The sequence below is a fragment of the Filicampus tigris genome, chromosome 10, assembly GCF_054856515.1.
Source record: "Filicampus tigris isolate MCC_2025a chromosome 10, RoL_Ftig_1.0, whole genome shotgun sequence".
NCBI lineage: Eukaryota > Metazoa > Chordata > Actinopteri > Syngnathiformes > Syngnathidae > Filicampus > Filicampus tigris.
In genome coordinates this window covers 21256806-21270003 of record NC_141226.1, presented here as the reverse complement: position 1 = coordinate 21270003, position 13198 = coordinate 21256806, and the positions used below count along the sequence as shown (strand labels likewise).

The following is a 13198-nucleotide window of genomic DNA, read 5'->3' as shown; positions in this document are numbered from 1 at the left end:
CTTTATCTCGCGAGAGGTTTTGCCGAAGTTCTTTTTATTTGCTAGCTTCTCCATTATAAACATTCGCCGCTTAGTGAGATATCAGCATTCAGCACACATTCTCAAAATTTCTCACCATGCCAGGCAAGAAGAGACAGGGCACTAAGAGGAAGGCATTGAAGGCAATGCCCCCTCAGTACATGTAAGTAATAACGTTTTTTTTGTGTTAAACTTTATGAGTTACACATAACAAAGTCAACAATTGTCTTTATTTTTTCACGTTTACATCATGGCAACATATTTCTTTTTGTTTAACTTATGCTAAAAAGAACACAGTGTCTAATATTTACAATTACACAAACCAAAACAGGTTGGGAACCACTGAATTACTAGTGTATTCTTGTGTATTGTGAGTGGGAAGTTCTATTTATATAGATTTCTTTGTTTATATATTTCGTTTTAAGCAAGTCATGAGGTTCCTGAAACATTACAGGACCAGATTCGTCTCATTAAACAACAAGAGCAATCAGAGTAGCCCGGCCGAGCCACTTTTATGCAAAACACACCACAAGAAATGTCCTTTTGTAGCAAACATCTTACTTTACCCTATCACCAACAGTGCCAAAATACATTTTGATGAGCAGGTTAGTAAGGTATGGTAACTTGGGTTTGGAAAATAAACTCCAATATTATTAGATTTTGACAGTCAATATATTGTGGCGTCCACACAAAAAGAGAAGAAATGTACCAAACCTGGTGTAAGTGTTATTAATATTTATTATAAAATGTCACATTTTCAGTGAAAGCTGCTTGTGTCCAGATGAGTTTGGTGACTCATTACACCACCATATCACAACTAGCTATGATTGTCTCCGGCCGGATCTACTGCAACTGAAACATAATGTGTACAGAAAATACAAAACAACACATTTCGATGTCAGAATAAAAAGCATGCTGCAATTTTACCATCTAAGAGCAAAACATTGACTCTGACATTTGTGACTCATAATGCAGTGAAAGTATTTTAGGCTCATTGTATCATTGTGATTGCGAGATTGAGATATTATTGCAACATTTGCTGAATCAGGTCACCACAACGTAATAATATGATGTGTTTTCTTAGTATTACATGTGATATATTTTACCAACATGTTTTTTTTTTATCATATTAACAACTAAAGTGGTATACTAATGACACAAACATTTTATGTGACAAATTGTTTCAAAACACAATACCCCTCTCTATGGTAACTTGAAAATTGAAACCTGAGAATCTGTATTTTTCTCACTTCACACTTGCACACAAATATGATAAATACCGTAATGATGTGGGCACAAATGTCCAAAAATACAACCCCACATTGGCTTCCATCACTTTTAGCACAAAGATGAGAGGTAAACAATGGCTCCTTTAAACAAAAAAAAAAAAACAAAAAAAAAGGATGGAGGGCGGGGGCGGTTTGATCTACCCCAATGCCGTTTTCTCTGCGCGGGAGTCATGAGGCATTCACACACATTTGTGACACTTGTGATACACAATGACCACTTGTACTTTCCCTCATTGGCATTTGTCCTTGATGGATGCTTTTGCCTGCGTTCCAGTCAGAGCTGACGGAAGGGCCGGAGCCAGCCATAGACAAAGGAGAATGATGAGGTGACACACATGAAGTGCTATGGAGCTGCTGCAAGTCGAGGGGTAGGTGTTCCATGAAAGCTCAACAAGACCCAGGATGAGGACCCTGAAGGAAGAGCAGCATTGTATTACAGCATATCATTTGTCGGTGATGTTTGATTATTTGTAATGCATCTTACCTGAGCAGATGAGCCATCCTTTTAACTCCTCCACTCCACAGCAGGTAGGGCAGCGTGTGGAAGTACCACACGTAGAACTGGTAATGCAATGACCGACTGAAACACATGCCTATGAAGTTGGAGGTGAACAGGATGAGCACGATTTGTGATTGGCTGTTAAGGTCCGACCAAACACCTGGGAATGTCCAAAATGGAAGAGCTGGGTCACTTCAGTTTATGTTTGTGAAACATGATAAAAAAAAAAATCAGTAGTCTGTAGGTCAAAATAGGCTAGCAGTAAAACATTTAAAGAAAAAATCCAAATCCGAGCACATTTATCAGTGTCAAAACAAGACGGTATTCATATTGTGTTAGCTAAAAAAAAAAATTGCTAAATATACTGTAACATTCAATGTTATTTACTAATTTAAATAAAACATTTTCATTAACATTACATTCTAAATATTTTTTAAAAACTACTGTGCTAGCTTTCAACATTTTCTTTTTACCTATTCGTTGCGACTTTGTTGAATTTTATGGTCAGAATATGTCGCAAATGACCCATGAGCCATAGTTTGCCAAGTCCTGACTTGGAGGGCCTCTTTGGATTCTACAAAATAAGATTCAGGCAAGGTGGTTATAAATGTTAGCAGATGTGACTTTCCGAAGAGGCCCGGTGTGTGGAGTAAAGCTGACTAGTTGCAAACTGCTCAGACTCCTACACATGTCATGTCATGTCACAACCATGTCAAGGATATGGTTGACGGTGTTCTTCTGAGCTGGGACTTTCCTCTTGCCAGGCTCCTTAAAGAGTTCCAGTGGGTTTTCTCCAGATCTTCGGGGGAAAAAAAGCCCAATTATTTTCTTAACACGCGATAATTACGTGACATAACTTGAATTTGAAGGCAAGTCAAAACGTGCCATTGTCCATCATTTACATATGCTAGCGCAATAGAAGTCATAATAACACTGTCTTCTATTTAATTTGCCACTTGCTTTTGGTATTCAATAGCTAGCCGCGCGGAGTGGTGCTTATATGCCCTTCTCAAGACCTTAATTTGAGCAATACACTTGTACTTGAGTACGTCTCACCTCTTCCAGCGGCGGAGGGCAAAGAGCACCAGGCTCAGCAGGTGAACTGCCAGCAGGAAGAAGTGGAAGTAGCGGTTCAAAAAGAGCCACTCAGGCAGGAAGCGCCAGTTGACGGTCCACTGGAACATAAACTGACGACCCAGGTCGAAAGCCCGACTCATGTAGCCGACGGGATTGTCCAGGAGGAAAGGCAGACCCAACAAGAGCTGTAATCGGCACTGGTTAGAAATGACACTTGGATATCATAACTGTAAGGCAGTGTTTATTATTTACCTGTATGCCCGCACATAGACCAAGTTTTGGGATTGTCCTCATTAAACCGAACTCAGACAGCAGGAGGAAAAGTAGACCCGGGGCAAACAGGAGCACGTTCATTTTCACAGACACTGCTAAACTGTCAGAAAGAGAGGAAGACTGGCCTGTAAATTGGAAATATCCCTCAGTTCACAGGTAGGCTATAACCGAGGAAATGCATTTCAGCAGCCCTCACTTGCCTGTAAATGCCACATCCCAGAGACCAACGCCCATCGATGAAAAGGTTCACAGCTGCAAACAGCAACATCATGGCCACCGGATCATTGAACAAACGCAGCACAAAGATGGAGTGGATCCGATAGGAGGCACAGCACATGAAGAAGAACACATAGGGAGGAACCTAGAAATACACAAGAAAACAAACGACATCATATGTTTATAAAACTAACTATAATCGCAGCAAAAATGTCGTTTGTTTTCGTTTTTGACGATTGTCACACCTTTCTGAATTCATTTTAAACGTACTTATTTTGGTATTGCTGTGCATCCGTAGCTACAGAAAAATCAAGGTCAGTCGTTCAAGAACTGTAGTTTACTTTACACAATACTTATTGACTTTTTTTTTTTTTTATTTTGCGCTCGACAAATAATTCACACATAAAAAACAAACTACCGGTACTACTAACACTAATAAAAACGAAACTAAAACGAAGCATTTTCAAAAATGTATATGAACAAATAAAAACACATTTGCTCTAAAAAGTAATTAAAACTGAATTTAGAAAAACTAAAGTCAAAACAAAATTAAAACTAACCATAATGAAAAATCCCAAACTATTATTGTATTTTTATGTATTATATTTAATATAATAATCATGTATAAGATTATACTGTATATTATATTACTGATTATTATATGACCTCAAGGATGGATTAATTGAACTTTACATACCCAAACTTACCTTCTTGGTACGGCAGTAGATTCTGAAGACCAACAATAGCGTGATGAGGTAGAATATGGCAAAAATGTATTGGCCCAGGCGAATGTTTGCCCCAGAGCTGGTGATGTAGTAAAGAGCTGTGAAGATGTACACAAAACCGGCCGGGTACCTGCAACAAGGAGGTACATTCTCGATTCTGCATTGTTTTATACGCGGATCACTCACAAAAGCCCGGTAGGACTTACACTAAGGGGCCAGTGTCGCCTTTAAGCTGCGTGTAGTCATAGGTGCCATTGATGACTCCCTCCACTTCGTCCATGTAAGCCTTCCAGTCGATTTCAGTGTCTGCAGGATAACAGGGTTCATCCTATTAAGCAAAATATTGTCTCCCGTTTTTCTCCCCCCAAAATATTACATTATTTACACTAATAATGTGTTTTTGTTCGTCTTTCTTTCCAGGCTACATATAGTGACTGGTAGAACTATTAAAATGCTCTTGCACTAGATGGCAGAAGGTACAATTAACCTGTGTATCCATCAGCATTTGAGTACAGTATTTATACTTCTTGTGACATTGTTTGGTGGTGTGCCGGGAGATTTTTCTAATGTCGAATATGTGCCCTGACTGATGAAAGCTTGGAGAACAGTGCTGTAAGTGAAAAAGTATGCCCTGCTTAGTGAGGGCATCACAATGACTTAAGTAATATTGTAGTGTGGATAATGGTGTCTCCTTCTAGTGTTACATAAAAGAATCACTGAAATAAATGTTCAAACTGTGCATATTTACATTGTCTTAAACTTTTTTTTTAAACCGAGTGCAGAGCAATTGTCAATTACAGTTCAGTTTTATTCATTAATACATTTATATTTAGTCTGAAGAAACTGTTTATTTTTCAAACATTTAGGTATACATTTCATTAACCTTGTGTGTGGAATACATTTTAAGAACAATGGTCAACAACAAAATTTAATCAGGGATTGCCTTGTGCACCCCTAAAAATATTTTCGACGTTGATTTAAAAATGTCTTTACTTTTTGTTCTAGCTGGATATCGGCTTTTGAGATGTTTTCATTTTTTGATTTAATGTACGATCATATAAATATATTTTTTAATGTGTCTTGGGTCAATAAAAGAAACACTACTGGGCTGCAAATAAATATGACGCTTTCCAAACGGTAATAGTTGAAGCATTTTAGGCAGTTAAAAAAAAAGTATGAGTACATTTTAACTCTACAAGCAAGTAGTATGCCATGCGTCGGCTGTAAATTCCATTTGACAGGTGGTTGTCTACGTGTTCGTGCTAAGGCTAGCCTTGTAGCATTCAGATACGTCCGTTACGTGGGCACGGCGCCATAGCATGCTAACTAGCCCCGAGCTACTTACATGCCACTTTTTGAATGACCCACACATTGATCCCGATTTCTAAGAGCCACAAGACGGACCCCACTAAGAAGGTGTATTCGGTCTTGAAGAGGACTAAATGTTTGTCCTGCCAGAGCGCTTGAAGCGTCGCCCACAAAGGAAACGCGGAGCCGGGAGGCTTTTTCCTCGCAACTCCACCAGCCATTGCTAAAGTAGCTGCGGAGTTGACAGTGACACTAACCGCTCATGCGCATGTGCAGTCTAGCTTTAGCCGTGACGTCATGGTTCAAACTGCGTCACGTGAGGGTGAGCAGGAATCGCGAGCTACAGGATTAATTTCATTACTAAACAACCGCGAGGCGTTCATTTTTAAACATCTTTCTGAAATTTAGAATCATGTATGTACTAACTCAGACATTGGTAATACTTTGGGGGATTTTATTTTGCAGGTGATTGTAACAGACACTTTGTAGTGTATGAGTCAGAACTTTTGTATAACAACAGTATGGATTCTAAATAGGGCCGTGATGTGAATATGAGTAGGTATCAAGGAGTATGGCTATGACTACAATGAAAATGCACTGTAACTATTTCACATAACCACACATTATAAAGTTTAAAATGCATTTTCAAAATACACATTTTTGTGTGTGTGGATGTCTTCCATGTAAAAAAAAAGTAACTCCAGCACAAGCAACCATTGTTTCTTGGGCCACCAACGCTTTTTGCTCTCTGTTCAAACAAATGAATCCCATAATGGGCCGCGTCCATGCTTTTGCCCCGTTAGTCACCCTGTGTCCTTGTCAACACATTTTCATGAAGTACTGTGGATGTTTTTGGTCTAGGAATAAACTTTTTTGTGCCTTGGTCTTCAACTAAAGCAGCATTTTTTATATTGCCATGTCTTGTCAACAAAGAAAAGCTTCAAGAATGCCCTGTGTTTGACAGTGGCCACGCTAGTTAATTATGAGGATGCTGTTTGTGTGCATTCTGCATTAAAATGCATCCGCAACAGATTTGAATTTGTCACTTACGGTGTAGTTGTTCACTCGTTTGACTTCCACGCAGGCAGCGCGTGTTCAGTTCCCACTCAGTGACAGTGTGAATGGTTGTTTGTTTCTCTATTTGCCCTGTGATTGGCTGACATGCAGTAAGTGTACAGTAACATGCCTTTCATTCAAAATTAGATGGGATAAGCTCCAGCGCCAGGTCACCCGTGACCCTGGGCAGGATAAGCGGGAAAAACTGGTGGAAGGTTTGAAAGTGCTGTATTCTGTGTGGTTGCCGTGTGTAGCGAGTGCAACAACTGAACAGCAGAGGGACACAGTCTTCTGTCACATAATGCAAATGGACACTGCTAAATGCCCCCAGGGCCTAGGCATCTGTCCAAAACCTGTTTCTCTTAGTCGTCCGGATAAGTATTGAAGGTGCGCCCTCGCTTGTAAATCAGATTAACTAACTAGATTATGAGAATTTCGTATTTGTGCTGCAATGGAATTTTGACTTTACTGCAGCAAAGTTAACAGTAGCAATACAAACAATATCACTGTACTGTACATATTTACAACATGGTGTAGTGGTTCATTGACCTGACTTCTATGCAGGCACAGTGGGTTCAGTGCCCGCTGGTGATGGTGTGAATGGTAACTTGTCTGTTCTCCCAGGTGCCCTGCGATTGACTGGTGACCAGTCCAAGGTGTTGTCTCACTTTTGTCCAAAGTCAGCTGGGACAGGCGCCAGCTCACCTGTAGGTTTCAAAACTGGATTGTGGACTATGAGTTCTGTATATAGAGAGCAGTGTTTCCAAACCACTGTGCTGTGAGCGATCATCAGGTGTCCTTGGGGGTAATTATCCAATTTTGCTTAATCCGTCTGAAAATGATTAATTACTAACTACGAATGATGTATCTTTATTCATCCATCTATGCCAGCAACCCATCGTGATAGGCAGATCAATTAAATGTTCTTCCACTAGATGGCAGAAGGAACACTGAAAGTGGAAGTCAACGGAAAAAAAATCTTTACAATAGTATGTTCTATGCGCTCACAATAGTCTAAACATGGCATTCTGATCAATATTGTGTTTGTGTAATATGAATTAAGCAGCAAAATCAAACCGTTTTTAGCCATATCAGGGGGCGGCCATTTTGCCACTTGCTGTCGACTGAAAATTATATTACCGTCAGGGACAGCTCCAGGATTTTTTTTCTCTCCCTGGGCCTATAGGGGGCTTGACCAATACATAGAGGGCTCGAAAAAAAAAAACGTATAAATATATTAGAACATATTATTGTGAAGAAAATTTTTGATTTGACGTCCCCTTTAACCAGTGTATTTATAATTATTGAAGTACGGAAAAATGTACAGTGCTGTGTATGTTTTTTGTGAAAATTTTGTTTGGTGGTGTGCAGTGAGACTTTTCGTACGTAAAAATACGTGTCTTTGAATTAATAAATGCTAAACACAGCCAGTTGTAGATTAACAAATTAATACCATATCCAGATGTGAATGTACAGCTGCTAGAACATGAAGCAATGTACCATTCTCTATATAAGCAGTTGTGGTGATAACAAACAGCATGGGTAATAACTATTTGTTGTGAAATAAGAGACAATTTGATAAACCCCCCTTTTTTTTAGCATGTGTTTTCTGTTTTCAAAATCAACTTGGCTTGTTGGCTTGATGCGAAGGTCTCAACACATTTTCAGCATCATTTGCATATTTACTCAACCACCACAGTATTTTTCCATTGTAGTATACAAACAGTTCTTGTCAGTTGTGGTTTTGAAAACAATGTTAAGTGGAGGCTCCAAAAACATGATCGAGGACTAATTCGTGGAATTTAGAGAAGAACTCTCAGAAATATTTTGCAACGAGCCAAGGAAGTTATGACGTCCTTTATTTTTGCCAGGCTGGGCTCCTCCTATACATCCTTACCTGATAAACGCGGCAATTGTTTTTATGAGTTCCGACTATTTTCATACCACTTGAAGTGCATTTCTCGTTGTTTTAGCTTGTGTTTCGAAGTAACGACTACGACTCCAAAATGCGTGCGTGAGTGTTTTTTAATCATATTTCGGTTGTTCACGCATTTTATTGTCACACGCTCATCCAAACAGCGACAGTAAAAAGTATATATCTTGCCCATTTGTGCTTTAGTCGTGCTGTGTTTTGTTGTTCTCCGAAACTCGAGTTTGTTTGCAAACAAAAGCGGGCCACGTGGAGAACTTCGGCTACCTGGGATGTGTAGTTTCTAATGAAGGCAAAGAGCCGACGTGGTAACATTAAATAAACTTCAATGCCCACAATGCACTGGGATCGCCAGCTGAGTGGGCGCTCTGGGGAAGGAACTTTTTTTTCGTGTCAAGTATAAATAGCATGTGTGTTTACAGTTAGCTAGATAGAGTCCTTTTGTTAGTCACATCGTTTTGGTATCAAAAATGTGCGCGCTGCGTAACAACCTACTTATTGTCCCGTAATTCCTTGTGGGGAGTTATTAGGTTTTTTTTCCATAAACGGTTTTTTTTCTGCAGAGGTTTTTTTTTTCCCCCTTACCGCTATTGTTTCTACTTGGAACCGAGAAGGAAGCTTCAATTGGAAACCTTCTTTCAGGTAATAGCTGTTTTCTAAAACTGTTGGGAAGATAATTTCAAAGAATAACGGTCTGTGTTATGTCTAGGTTATATTTTGACTGCAAAGAGAGAAGGCAAATGGCAGAAAATGTTGTTATTTTCTTGAGTGTCGGCTGACGGTCGGCACGAGACATGTCCTCTTTGTTTACGGCATGCACGCGTTTTCTCTATTTCAATACACTGACAAGTATAACTAAATATCTATGATACAATTAATATTTCTAGTTAATCGTTCAAATGCTTTCATATTAGAACCGTTACTGGACATTTTTTCAAAACTATGGAAGTATTATGATTTCAGTGTTTTGTTTAAAACTCACAGAACTTAATATCACAAATGTCTCTATATTACTAATATTTGAAACGTTAATTGACATATGTATTATGTGTGATTTATATTAATTTTATTCCAAAGGTGACAGAAGGCACTCTCTGTACTGAAGTACAGTGTAATAATTATGTAAAAAAAAAAAAAAAAAGCAAAAGTACAAGAACTGATTCAGCTCCTGTACTAGGGATAGGCGAGTACCGATACCAGGTATCGATATCAGGCTGATGCCTTATTTTAAGGTATTGGTTACTTATGGAGGCTGCCGATACGAGTCACCAGTATTTAATTAAGGCAAAACAAATCTGATATTGAGTAAGTCATCCTAGGCAGTAGTTGGCGCTATACTGCGGTAGTTTGACACATCGGTATATCATCATCTGTGTTAGATTTTAGCTAAGAAGCTGGTGGTTTTTAGGTAGCAAAAGACAGAATTTCAACGAAGAATCTTTCTTGGAGCCATCAGCATCTGTTTCTGTCGTGTTAATGTTTCTTGGTTTAGGTTCCTCCACTTTATTCATATAGTGCTTTCACAGCAGATCCCAAGCGCTCAACCAATCAAGGTTGACTCACCATGATTGACTGTACCTCTTTCTATTGATGTCTTTTTAACACTATGTTGTCATCCATGTTGCCTCCAAGGTTTAAAAAAAAGTAACACGCCTATTTGACAAAGAGGACAAAGTCTGTAAATGTAAGGAGTAAAGAAAAAATAGGTCAGAAAAATAAGTATATATAAGTACAGTGCAGTTATTTGTACTTTGTTACTTCCAACCACTGCCAATGTAACTATGCAGAATCTATACTATTAGCAAGTAACCTGACAAAAAGGAACTATATTTCTATTGAATGGCATAAGTAATATTCCACTTAATTTAGGTGTCATGTGTCAACTGAATTCAGTCATAAGCATTGTGGCCCAACCAGTCCTCTTGTCTCGATGAGGAGCTTGTTCGCATGCTGTTAGCAGGTTTACTTATTTACTTCGCACACGTAAAAAGAGATTGACAGTGTTGAATGTGAGCCAAAGTGTAAAAATAACCGCAAATAAATGACCTCACTCCTGCAGCTGTCAATCAGCTGCTTCTTTTTTTTTTTTGAATCCGGATTCATCACCACAGGAAGTTATATTCAGGTCAAATACAGTTCTGACGGTTGTGCAGAATTGATTGTTGATTGTGAATTTTTAACTGATGAATCTGAATAAAAAACTCATTTTAATTTCCGTCCCTATATTCACAAACAGGACGTTATTTGAAATTGACAGTGCAGAAAATGCACAAGCATAAATTAATTAAAGAGGAGGTCAACCCAAACATATTATTTTACAGAATATGTTCTATGCAGGCCCACTAGTCTAAACACGGCATTCTGACTAATATTGCGTTTTGGAATATGAGAAATCCACCCGTTTTTAGCAAGCTCACAGGGCGGCTATTTTGTCACTTCTGTCGACTGAAAATGACATCACAAGATGACATCGAAGTTGCTCAGGGCTCCGATAACAACCAATTATGGCCCCGCTTCAGAACAGGTGAACCATGATTGGTCGTTATCTGAGCACTGAGCAACCGCTATCCTTCTTGTTCAAATCATTATATAATGAATTTTTTTCTTATATTTTAGCACAGTGTTAATGTTCAAATTGTGTATACTGTGACAGTGGATTACAACTACAATTAAATATACTTTTTAGGAATAAAACCTATGCCTCGTTTTTGATGACCAGTTGGACCTGCTTTGGTACTGCATTTGGATGTTGGTCATGATAGTGGTACTTAACTGACATGTTTTTTTTTTAAGGTGGTACTACTTGGTGTAAAAAGAGAACCGTTGTAATGTGTATAAAATTTTCAATGATTAAAATGAGTTGACTTGATTCCCGTACTCAATTGACAGTTGAGCTTCTGCTTCAAGTACAAACACTTTGCGGATTTGAGACACATCTTTTCAAGTCTCAGTCCAAGTTGCGCACCTGTGTTGTTTGAGCGTTAATGATGTGCCGTCCTGGCAAGTCCCCGCCCCCACCATTTCAAAACAAACCTGACTGACATGTAGGTCGGTCCTTGCGACGGTTGCTCAACCTGTCTCCCGCCTCTTTCGCTCTTCCGCCTCACGGACTCCATTGTGCTCCGGGGCACAACTGTTTAGTGTCAGTGATGAGCTAGAGGAAGTGTCAACACACGCATATGTGTTGAGCCGGTCACATCTATTTTAAACAGAACAGCCTTTCTGTGATGTAAGTGATTTAAGACATTTAGAATATTGTTCTCATAGTGATTTTTGTCTTTGTGTGCTTTGTTTGCCAGTGATTCAAACAGGTTGCTATGCGCTGTGTAATTCACAGGTACACCTTCACATAATATATTCACTCCATAAAAATATAAACTCAACGCTTTATGCTCCCGTTTTTCATGAGCCGAACACAAAGGTCTAGGACTTTCTCTATGTACACAAAAGGCAGATTTCTTGGGAATATTGTTCACAAATCATTTGAATCAGGTGTGTGACGAGGAGGGAGGTTTCTGAACTCCTTTTCCAGCATTGAAATAACAAAACAGAAATGAATTCAAGATATGAAACGGTGGGCTGTAATGATAGGTGCTTTGCAACAGGTCATCGTGAGTGACATTGAAAGGCTGCAGCCATGGTGTTGATTCTTGGCAGACGGATGAACAGGGAGGACACCGGCATCAGAGACTCACCGGCTGTAAAACGCAAGGTGTGTTGGGAAGCGACTACTTCCTATACCATTTGTGGTAACTGAGAAAAGGGCTCGCCGTTCACAATCACAACAGTGGTTCTTTTATCTTCTTTTTTTTCCCTCCCCCCAAGGATAATCCCCTCATAATCTTAACGCAGCTAATTTTCTTGAGAGGAAAGTTGTAACATTATAACAATAAAGTAGCCGAGTTACAAAAAATGTTCAAGTTACTGACAGAGAAAAAAGACGTTTTATGAGAATAATCCTACAAAAACAAAAATGGATATTTCCAAATTGAAGTCGTAATATTATGATATTAAAGTCAGAGTTTAACAAGGGAAGAAAGTCCCATTTTCATTACTATCAGAGGTGGGCATTCCATCAGACTGACGGACGCCCGTTTTGCTGACGATTGACGAATGATGGGACTCCTTTTAAAAATGACGAATGACGCGAGTGGGTTTTAATCCGTCAGTGTAATCGTCACTAACCGCGTCTCTCAGGTCTCATTTTTGGTAAAAATATTTCCCCTCGCTTGTAGCATCCATACAGCTAACATACGCTGACGTCAGTGTCATAAAGCGACAGCGGTCTCGCTTTCGGTGTCGTAAAGCGACACAAGTGTTGCGATGTTGGTGTGTGTTGTAGTGAACAATTTCTTTGATGAATGAAGTTCTTGTTGGTAGTTAGTACCTGCTGTCTATGCATGCATTAACTTAACATTTTGGCGACGAAGATGGAGCTTCACTTCGGGCCACTGCCCTCGTTGCTTGTCGCCAGTCCAAAGGTACCTTTTAAGACTAGCGATGATCGGACTAGCGGACTAGCTAAAATAGCGAGGCTAACCGCTAGGGGTGGGCATCCCTCCAATAAAAGACAATTTGATACATATCTTGATACGTTGGCTGCGATAGAAATCATGGACATTGACATTCATGTTACATGATAAAGTGGAACAATTCGGTTCGATACAGTAGGATTATGGTTTGATAAAGAGTTATTGGAAGGAGACAATTTTACAATATGAATTAACTTGTCAGTTCTGTCATCACACCGATTTAAAACGATCTATGACTCCGCTATATTGAGACCAATTCATTAGTTTGTGTACAC

At 39.2% G+C, this 13198-nt stretch overlaps 2 protein-coding genes and 1 long non-coding RNA gene across 7 annotated transcripts in view; 2 read left to right on the top strand and 1 right to left on the bottom strand.

Moving 5' to 3' along the window:
• The first annotated feature begins 40 nt into the window (after positions 1-40).
• On the top strand, positions 41-4838 carry LOC147141284 (uncharacterized). Its single transcript, XR_015088531.1, has 2 exons — positions 41-181; positions 1582-4838. It is a non-coding gene; the product is annotated as an uncharacterized LOC147141284 (long non-coding RNA).
• alg3 (ALG3 alpha-1,3- mannosyltransferase) lies at positions 737-11565 on the bottom strand. 2 transcript variants are annotated; one of them, XM_086044253.1, is made up of 9 exons: positions 11425-11565; positions 4304-4403; positions 4080-4227; positions 3357-3517; positions 3136-3256; positions 2863-3068; positions 2530-2605; positions 1792-1937; positions 737-1718 (listed from the first exon to the last, which is right to left on the bottom strand). In XM_086044253.1, the coding sequence occupies exons 2-9, from the start codon at positions 4375-4377 to the stop codon at positions 1538-1540; spliced, it is 1113 nt and encodes a 370-aa protein (XP_085900379.1). In that variant the 5' UTR covers positions 4378-4403; positions 11425-11565; the 3' UTR covers positions 737-1537. The 2 variants fall into 2 exon arrangements, with proteins under 2 accessions (XP_085900379.1, XP_085900378.1); XM_086044252.1 differs by lacking the exon at positions 11425-11565 and adding an exon at positions 5443-5683.
• klhl24a (kelch-like family member 24a) overlaps positions 8597-13198 on the top strand; it is a 20136-nt gene continuing 15534 nt past the window's right edge. Inside the window, exons 1-2 of one of the 4 annotated variants that reach the window (XM_086044247.1) lie at positions 8597-9033; positions 11997-12103. In XM_086044247.1, the coding sequence (XP_085900373.1) occupies positions 12029-12103 (75 nt within the window). In that variant the 5' untranslated portion in view covers positions 8597-9033; positions 11997-12028. Of the gene's footprint in view, positions 9034-11416; positions 11621-11752; positions 11884-11996; positions 12104-12737; positions 12873-13198 lie in introns of those variants that run through there. The other 3 variants (XM_086044248.1, XM_086044250.1, XM_086044251.1) reach the window with 3 other exon arrangements.